This window comes from Diadema antillarum, unplaced genomic scaffold, assembly GCF_040938485.1.
Source record: "Diadema antillarum isolate AM-2024a unplaced genomic scaffold, OU_Dant_1.0 seq00000674_RagTag, whole genome shotgun sequence".
Lineage (NCBI taxonomy): Eukaryota > Metazoa > Echinodermata > Echinoidea > Diadematoida > Diadematidae > Diadema > Diadema antillarum.
In genome coordinates this window covers 2,981,578-2,992,171 of record NW_027271580.1, presented here as the reverse complement: position 1 = coordinate 2,992,171, position 10,594 = coordinate 2,981,578, and the positions used below count along the sequence as shown (strand labels likewise).

At 36.3% G+C, this 10,594-nt stretch overlaps 1 protein-coding gene across 1 annotated transcript; it reads right to left on the bottom strand.

The window, feature by feature from the left end:
• Positions 1-2,438: 2,438 nt before the first annotated feature.
• Positions 2,439-7,304, bottom strand: LOC139736972 (uncharacterized). Its single transcript, XM_071647647.1, has 3 exons — positions 7,187-7,304; positions 5,694-5,881; positions 2,439-4,127 (listed from the first exon to the last, which is right to left on the bottom strand). The coding sequence occupies exons 1-3, from the start codon at positions 7,283-7,285 to the stop codon at positions 3,458-3,460; spliced, it is 957 nt and encodes a 318-aa protein (XP_071503748.1). The 5' UTR covers positions 7,286-7,304; the 3' UTR covers positions 2,439-3,457.
• Between the last annotated feature and the right edge of the window lie 3,290 nt (positions 7,305-10,594).

The window sequence follows — 10,594 nt, the reverse complement described above, 5'->3', positions numbered from 1 at the left end:
GAAACGACAAAAAATAATAAAAATAATAAAAAGAGAAAATGACATTACATTTTTCTTGCTTCAGAGGTACGTTTTATATTGACGTTTTCCAATGATAAATGTCACATCTTTATAATCTACACTCGGCGAAAAAAGAAAGTAAACACTTTTTGAGGTCATATTTTCATAGAAGATTTCTATGGAAATCAATGTGTATCATATACCATATTAAAGGTAATTTAATTGGCTATTAAGCTTATGGTTTAATCAAAAAGAAAACTCTACGCATGAGTGAGCACATTCGTTTTTGTCCTCCAAGGCATAAAATTAAAAAATTGCAAAAATTGACATGTTCTCTTTCATTTGCAAATGGCCTTCATGATAACATTGACAACAAAAGATCAGTTTAACACAAGGACATGAATGAAAGAGAAAAAATAAGTTTTCGTTCTCTTTATCTCGTTATAGCCTCTAAGAAAAGCAACAAGGGAAACTAAAGGGGGAAATAAGAATTTTCTATCAAGTCAAACTTCAAATGACATAGGGAATAACAAGCATAAAGATGATTAAATGAGCAGAGTTTCTTTAATCATTTCTTTTAATACACTGATTTCAGAATTCATAAGACAAATTCAAGAACCAAACCTTATTTACAATTTCCTAATTTGAAAAAAAGCTCAAATTTCTACCATTTTTGTTAATTATCATTTCTTCTCTTATTTCATTTGAATTCAGACTTGACATAAGATTCTTTATTTTCCTCCATTGTTTTTAGCCTTCATAGATCATTTGGGCTTTAAAGATATCATAGAGATCAAAGGTTTATTTTTGCAACTTGATTAATGTTTCGTTTTGAGTGAAATTTGTTGTTTGTTCTTATTGTTCTATGGGAGAGCACATACGCATGAATGACAACTTGCTCAGTTTTGCAAGTTTTACTTTTGTGCCCTGGAAGAGAAAAACAAAGGTGTTCACTCATGCATAAAGTTTCCTTTTTTTTTGTTGACCACCAGGTTGATAGCCAATTAGATTACACTTGATATGGTATATAATACATTAGCTTTCAGTCAAATATTCTATGAGAAATATAAACTTGAAGAAGCGTTTTATTTTTGTACTGCATCATTCAGATCAAATACCTGTTCAGCAGATACAATGTATAAAAAAGAGTGATCTTTGTCACTCTGACAGGCCACATACTCTCTAAAAAAAAAATCGAGTGAAAATTTTCACTCTAAAAAGAGTGAATACAAAAAAGAGTGAATTTCGAGTGAAATTGGAGTGAATTTTGAGTGAAAATGCTCATTTTCACTCATTTTGGAGTGACGTCAGGGATCACTCGAAGATTTTGGAGTGATCCCTGACGTCACAGAGTATTCATAGCAGTTCGTGTGAACACTCATTCCAATATATTATATACAGTGCATCATATATAATATATTAATATAATTATATCATGTATAATTTATTATAATTGTTATATATTGTATATTGTATATTACATACTATATATTATATATTATACATTATATATTATATTATCCTATCTCTACGCAAGTCATCCCTCCCTCCTATTTTTTCTATGTGCATTATGTACGAGGGCTGCATGCAGATCAAGCTGTACAGAAAGCTGTAGCCCTATAATACTGTATTATTCATTGTACGGTTGTATTGCTAATACGTTAAATTTCTGCTGTACATTATGTAAAGGCAATGAAGAAATAAGATCTTGTTAAACAACTGACGTTTAGGTTTATGTATGGCTCCAACAATGTATGCATGAATATAATCATATACATACCATGTACAATGATAATACAATGTACAGGAATCAATAAATCAAATCAAATTATATGACATCAAAGTGTCACGAAATTGTGGTACTTGTAACTTATGTGTAATAATGACCTCATTTAATGAGCAGGTTTCGGGGGATATTACAACCAACTCTGGTCACGAGTGAGAAAACAAGTTATTGATTCTTTGATATAAAACGCATCACACATTATCATTGTAAATTATACGTTTATTATTCAAGACTGAACACATCACAGTTATAAACAATCACACATAATTGTTTATAACTGGTAGGAAAGATGTAACACAATAAAATCAAAGCTCATACGTGTATTCTACACATGTTGCAGCTACCAATCTACAGACTTGAACCTTAGCTCAAGTGGAGACTCTCTTTGTCATAAAGATGGTAAAAACATGGCAGGAATCTTTTGCCCTAATTTTCATCAGGAATTACTTGTGTTCCAATTATCTTGAAGAGCTCTTCATGAATCAAGATGGAGGTATACTAGACTTTGAATTATTTAAATTTGCCATGTTCATGGCATATAGAATGCATTGCTTATTTCAACTAAACTAAAGTCTTTGCAATGCAGCGATTTATTGTCAAACCAGTATTGATAAAGAAAATACTCATGCAGGCAACATGTATTTGAAAGTAATGGTATATACGTATGTACCATTTCATTGCTGCATGAGGCCTCTTCCCAGACACTGATTATTTCATCTACATTAAAATTACCGTTGTTCCAACTGCACATGATCAGATTTTCATACATTTTCGCGTTTGGAGTCATCAAGAGAGATCAATTACTCGATGTAAATGTGGACTTTAATTTCCTTCTGCACACATAAATGCACTATATTTTGCAATGTCTTAACCTGCACGTGCCCTATGAATGAAAAACGTATTGCTATATTACATTGGTATAGGTCCTGCAGTTTCTAAACCAAAAGTAGAGATACATTCATGGCAAATCAACGGAATAAAGATGTTTTTTATGCTAAATTTCCCCATAGGTTTCAAGGTTCGTCTGTATACTGAAGGTCATCAGTTCCACCAGTCAACGAAATTCACATACATGTAGTTAGTTTTTGACATTCTGCCTTTTTATTTATACTCCTTTGGTATTCGATATAATTCTAATCTCATATAGGTTGAAGCCAGGCACTTTGCACGACATTACTACGAAGTTTATAACAGCGTAGAATAAACCGAATAAACCCTTACAAGTGACAAAACGTGAGAGCTACATCCCTCATAATATCTCGTCTCTATACTTTTCCGGCGATTGACGAAATCCTCTTTGATAATATTGTGTCCATAATACAGAAGAATAAAAAGTATATTCATTACGTTTTATACAAACAACGAAAATGTGCGTTAACTCTTTTTAAACCTGTATGGTCATAATGGTTTTCACGGCAGCATAATTAATATTTATATCTAATTTGTATCGATATTTTTAGCGGAAAATTGAGCACAGAAAATGGGATTCGCTAAGCAAGCAGAACGGATTGTGAGATAAATTTATAGACTATGCAGATAATTTTATCAACATTTTGTCGGCACATTGCATTACATGTTCTTCAATATATATTGTTTCTCATACTTGCCTTTTGCAAAGACGATCACAATCAAAATGGAAATCATAACAATTTTCACCGAAAGATCAGAAGATTAAGGCATGATCCTAGCTGCTGCCATCTCGTTATAATATGCGGATGTGGCGTCAATCGCCTTTATGACGTCAGGTGTCATTTCATCACGTGAGATCTTCGGTTTGGACGGCTTGAAAGCAGAGCTATTGAACGCGTTCTGGTGGGTAACTGCTACCATGTTATCAGCGGGAGAGCCAGTCAAGGGGAAAATACACCGCCAAGACTTAGTTACCTCCGGACTGGCGTCCCATTGTAGATACTTCTCATCCCAGGTCATTCCGCAAGCCTCGAAGTACTTCGGCAGCATGGTGGCAGGGTTGGACAGCAATTCATCAATGTCGATAATCACTGGGTTGGGGTCGAGATTTTCCTTGACGAACTTCCACAGGTCGTACTGGCATTTGTAGGTGTAGCCAGGCATCATGAATGGCGGGTCTTCCGTCATGTCGAAGGTCTCGGGTTTGATTTCCTTCTGACCGGGCATGGGCATTTGCTGCAGCTGTGCCATCAGGAGGTTCCGCCACGACGGGAACATCCGCTCTGGGTCTCTTATCAAGAATGTGTGTCTGAAACCAGAGTCTTTGCTTGGAAGAAGATCATGGTGGTTGGAGATCCCATACGCCATGTCCTTGATAAAGACGGACTTGTCGGCTGGTAGGGAGTCTAGTTGCTTCCTTATGCTGTCTCGTCTGGCAATGTAATGAAAAATGAGTAGAGTTATGATGTACACCTATATATAATTTGTCATTCAAAGAGAAAAAAATTGCAATTTTGCATGAAACTGACCTGACTGTGAAGTGAGTATATACTCCACGGGGATATTGGGAAGCTTGGCACTGTGATGCGTCATTTGCATCCAGATTGCCAGACAATATCGCGTGTACACAAAAAATAAAAAACAAGTTATTTTTTTTTTCCTGCATTGATATGTGTTAATCAAAATCCTTTGTCTTAAAGAACAATGTACATGATGACATTCTCAATGTCAGTCTTGTTGTGTGTATTATCTATAATAGAAGTGAATAAACTATATTTTTCACGAATTTTTGTGTTTTGATGAAGATCATACGGACAGAAACATCATGTTCACAGCAGGTGACCTATCGCACGTAATGACCCTTATGATGTGCTCAGTGGAATCCATGTTAGCTTCACATCATCATTATGTCGTCATACTATATCATCGTTTTGTTTGTGTTTCTTTGTTTTTTGCTTGTCAGCCAATTTGAGGAGAGAACTGGCAGGGAAAAAAAGCACCTAAAAACTGTGGAGATTTGTCGAGAGACTTTTGTTTCTTTTTTCTTGTTTGAAATTATGTGGTATGATTTCATGGCCATTGGGTAAACAAGATTATTTTGGGCCACCTGCAGCACAATCCTTTTTTTTTTCAAGCTGGCCACACTTCGATGGTCAACCCCTCTCCCCCTTATATTATAGCAAAAAGCTTGATCCGTCCCTACAGGATGAGGAGTACCATGCCTTCCTAATACTGTTATGTGCCATAAAGAACACTGCGTATAATACTAGATTTCTTCCAATTATGACAAAAGCAATGACAAATATAATCATACTAAAAGTGATGGAAATGTTGGCTCTAAAAATATTGATGTTAATGAAAGTACAACACATGCCCCTTGCAAACATTTATAGGAAAATGCTCAAGGATATAAAAAGATATTTGTCAGAGCAAAAATAAATATCAATGATAATGACTGGGAATATGATTATCTTTTGTTAATAATGATTAAAAACTTTTGATATCAGGCGTCTTCAACATTGACAGTCACAGTACAAATATTAAGCTCATTCTTTTTTAAAGAAAGAATTCTCTCTAGATGTATAGCGATTGCACAAAGGGGGGAAATAATAACCGCAAGCTGTAAATTGTTAAAATTTTGTTCAAAGGGTTTCTGCAGGGCACGCATTTTGTTTTTGGTTTATGACAGATATGTTCATAAACGATGATAGCAGTAATAACTATGAAATAATGAACTATATAAAATACAAACACGTATCATAACTATTTTCATCTGCATAACTTCTGTTGAACTTACATCAATGCTTGGGGAATTCATGCACATCGCTGAGGACTATAAAGAGAAGGGTCTAATAGCTCTGAATTATGTTGTAATATTTGTCTATTTTTCAGTGTTCGAGCAAAAGATGGACGATTTGATGTCAGAAATTTGATGACTGGATATACAATACCAACAATGAAACTGTGTAAGGGGATATCACTTGGTATATATACTTACAAGAACAAAGACATATCGATCATGCTTGGTGAAAACATTCCTTCCATTGGCGTCCCCTTCAACATCACCGCAACTTTTTCGAAAACCTGTTGAGAATCAAAATCTTCGGCACGCTTTGGAAGTTGAAGTCCCATCATCCCCATTTGAAAATCTTGGAAGAAGGCGAGGCAGTACGGCTCAAACCATACCTGCATAACAGTCAAAATCACGTTCATTAGGTTAACAAAACAGTTATGTTTTCACTTCAATTGTTTTTGTTCTCAATAACACGATATGTATGAATTGCTTAACATTTACTGCATGGTCAACATCGGAGATAATCACGTTCATCGGACATGTATTGTGTGCCCATCAAACAAGAATGGATGTTTATTTAAGAAGTGATGGGCCTATTATTAGGAAGTAATATTCCAGCATGACTCGAAGTGTCTTATCATACTCCATAATATGCAGGGAAGCACCCACCAAGCGAGACTGACAGGAAATGCAAACAACATTCAAATAGTGCGAAATTATCCCACTACCACCAGACTTCATTGTAAATTACCACATCGCATCAATTTGAGAAGACAGTGTTCTCACTCAGTATCATGATTGCTTGTTTAAAGGGATGGTACAGTTTTTGTTGAGATGGGGCTACATGTTTCCAACTTTTTTGATGATTTCTTTTTAATGAGATAATGAGAAACCTCTAATGACAAATGAAAGGACACACGATTCTAAGAGGAATTCAAGGTTAATTTGATGAAGATTGGTTTGAAATGGCTGAGATATCCAAAACAAAGCAATCCTAATAAATGGTGGGACCCATCTCCATTAGAACCGATCTGTTTTATTTTTGTTTTTTGGATATCTCGACCATTTCAAAACCAATTTCCATTAACTTAAACTTTGAATTCCTCTTAGAACTTGTATGCTCTTTAACATTTCATAAAGTGGTTTCTATATAAGTACGATGTTTATCATATAAAGTTATAGGCTGAATCCTCACCTCAACCAATATTATACCATCACTTTAACTTATAATAATGTATGATTGATGTATAAATCCTCCGTGTTCATCAGAATTTACTCGATCTGTTAACTAGAAAACCGTTTAACAACGCGGACATACGGCTCTACAAAATGGGTAAGTGCAACTGACTATAAAGGCCGCAGACATGTCTTAATAATTCTATCGTAGGGGAGGGGAGGGGGTGCTGCCGACTGATTTTTTTTCTTTAAGAGCCAGTGTGCAGGAACTGCAGCCCCACTCTATTGCAGGCTCCCCTCTTTCCGCTGCCCTGCTCACATCATTATGTGGCGCCGCTGCAATTCAACGGCCTTTCCACAAAGACGATGAAACCGATTTGACAAAATGCCGATGACAAAAATTGAGGCTCATGGTTATCTAGCTGCAACATCTTGCATAGATTTTGTAATGGAAGCGAGACAACGTGACAGGAGGTGGAAGAGAAGATCCACCTCTCTGCTGGGAGTAAACTGACGCCAACCTGCGTATTGTCGATGAAGCTGAAGCACTTCGCAATAGCCGTTGAAACTGATCTCGGCACGCACCACATGAGTACTCGAAAGTTTTTGCGGTCCGACATGGCTGCTTGAGTAGGGGAATTCCTGGAGGATGTGGGAAGAAAAGAGATACAGAGACTGTCAAGATTTTATGGTATCGCATCTATTAACCTTTCTATGTTATCAGAAGTCCAGTCAAATATAAGTTAGTCTGATTCGAAAGAGTAAAATATTACGAGTTCAACTGCAATACTTTGATCAAAATCGGGTGAAAATAAGGAAGTTATGACATTTTGAAGTTTCGCTAATTTTTGAGGAAACAGTTCTTGAACGGTCAATATGACTATGCAAATGGAAAAGCGAACATGTCACTCCCTCACAACTTGCCATAATATAGCTTGTACATAAAATTTTGAAATTTCCAGTTTTTCATTCAAACGCAATCATTATGCCCAAGGCTTAAATCCTGATATAATTTTATAATTATAACTGATCACTATTCTGAAGTTATTCAACCAGGAATAACATCATGCTTTAGACTTCAATGACAGAAACATTGAATTTTCGTCATTTTTGTTTGTACAGTTACATGATCAATGGAAAATGTGAGGTTATGACATGGTCAGCTCACTCATTGCATATTATTCATATCCACTGTACCAGAACTGTTTTGCAGAAATTAACAAAACTTCAAAATCTCATAACTTCCGTATTTTCATCCTTTTTCCATTTATATTTTCATCCCATCATTGAATTCATAAGATTGTACTCTTTTTTTATCAGAATAACTTATTTTTGGACTGGATTTTCCCTTTTTATCAGCCACTATTTACCATTTTATTTACAGATGAAAAAAGCGAAAAACACACTAAACTTTCCAAATAGTTCTGTAGTGTGAGTACGTGATAGAAGCAACCAAGTAAAAAAAAAAAATCAGTATAGTGAATTAAACAAACTGGCTCCGACATACAATATTGAACAACTTTGAAGGAGCATTTCAAAGAACATCGTGTCCTAGTATTTCGAGTTCGTTTACATATCAATGATTCTAAATAAGTCTGTATTAGATTATTTTGTATTTTAAGAACAAGAACACAAGTATTGAAGATTTACGTTGCTAAACTGATTGCCATTTTAGCGTAACAAGGAAGTTTGAGATGTATGATAATCTTCATTCAAAATCATCCTGGCTCATCCATTTTTCAGTTTTTGTATCTTACTCCTATGGACTTTTGCACAGCTTCTCCAAGAAGTACTTTACAATAGTCAAAAGGTAAAATCATACCAAAATACAGATTCTTCCATTACTTTGAATGAAAGCAAATGTTGAATCCTCTGTTCTTTACAACCTATTGCCTAGGAGATTGTACAAGCAATTGCTATACATGTTCACACCACCTCAAACTGGACTCAAGCATAAACCCAAATATTTGCTCTTCTTAACATTTTCTTCAGGTGAATTTCTGAATTCTATCTCATCATAACCCTAACAGCCAGCCCGGACAAAAACAAGACGGCGCTTTGAGAAAGGCTAAAAACTATAGACATGCGCATAAGGGTGACACGACAGTTTGCTCAGGTCATTTTCTCCAAGGACTTAGGGTTAGGGTTAGGGTTGTGATAGGATTTTAGGTTTAGTTTGATGTGAGGATTAGGATTAGGGTTAGGGTAATGCTTGTGGGTGGAATTGACGTGCAGATATTTCATGGGAGCATTGTCACAGGAGCAAATGTCATGGAACCGCACATAATAACTCTCTTAAATCAAGAAAAAGGCATGCGCAGTTATATAGGAGGAAATAATCGTTTAAGCATGCAATTTCATTTGTGAGCACGTACGTTACAAGACAAAGCACATATTTTGGCATGTTAAGTGATTATTAATTGTGACCTGTAATCTACTTTCCCCCATTTTTATGTTTCAGAGTAAACAGGGACAATAACCGTAAATGACAAGCATAGAAACAGTAATGCATGTTCTCAAGTGTCCACTTCAGTATAGATACCAATTTGTGACTCAACTGTTATCACATTTTCAGGTTTGCTGCTCTCCATCTTTAGTCTTTATTCAAAGGCAGTTGAGTCTGAAAAGGCACCTCAGCCAAATAAGAAAGACATGAGGGGAAACGGTCTTCTTATCAGTGACGATCGATGCACGATTACACAATTGTCACTGTCGAGACATCTGAACGTATTCATCAAGATTCACGTCATAATCAGGTGGTGGTCTGGTGATGATGGGATCAAAAACAGGCCTCCGTTCTCCAGTTCATCTATTATGTGTACTATAGGTCCATGATTAGACTGTACCAATTAAAGATGATTTTCCAGACTTTTACATTTGGACAACTATATGAACTATAGTTATACTTGGTACAGAGATTCATAATTTATAGTGATTGGGGTTAGGAATGAGAATGTTTTCAAAATTTATAACAAATCACAATGAAAAAGGATGACGAAGTGGCAGCCTCACCATAAGAATGCATGAGTTGGGGCTCAAGGAAGCAGAACAAAAGAAGAAGGCACGCATAGATTCTACACAGGAGAGCTCGGTTGTTACGCAAGCGGTATTGTAATGGGATTACACTGCTATACATTTCTTAAATAGGTGAGGCTCTATGTCATAAACATTGTACAGTATAAGATCTTCCAAAGTATTGGTTTCTCTTCGCAAGGACCACAATAAATTCGGTACACAAAGGTAATCTATACGTGGAGCTGTCGATGATGTACTGCAATGATGTGAAATTATAAAAATCGTCTGGAATACCCCTTTAAACACTCGCCTGCTCTATTCGATCAACCCGCACCTTGACGTGCGTAGTTCAATGTGGTTTACAACTCTCACAAGTAGGGACCGCCATCATTATGGTCCTATCCAAGGGCGTGAAACCATCGACAGGTCAAAGACGGGTATGACCCTGACTGTAATACCGAATATACTTGAGTCATACTTTCTGACTACGGAGTACTTGACATGGGAGCACAACGTGCCTAGAAAACCGGGGCGAAAGATGTGTGTGAAGATTGAAATCTTGTCATCAAGTAAATAGGGCCTACATGCGAGCGATACAGATCGATATTCGTATCAAGTAAATTTACAACAGCTGTCAATATTATTGTCGAATGTTAAGAGGGTATATATACACAAACATCGAATCTAAGACATACGACATAAGACACTATATGCACTGCGCAACATTAAAGGAGTGAACCTGAAAGTCGTGGTAGAGCCTTGAGCACTTGCACAAAAGAGGGCCAGAGATACACGCAGAGCCAACGAGATTGTAGAGAGCCTAAAAAGTGACAGTAAGAGTTGTCTTGAATACCTGTTTTCTTCTTTGACACGCTTGGCTTGACAACGCCCTAACTGGAGCGTCTTGTAGTAGG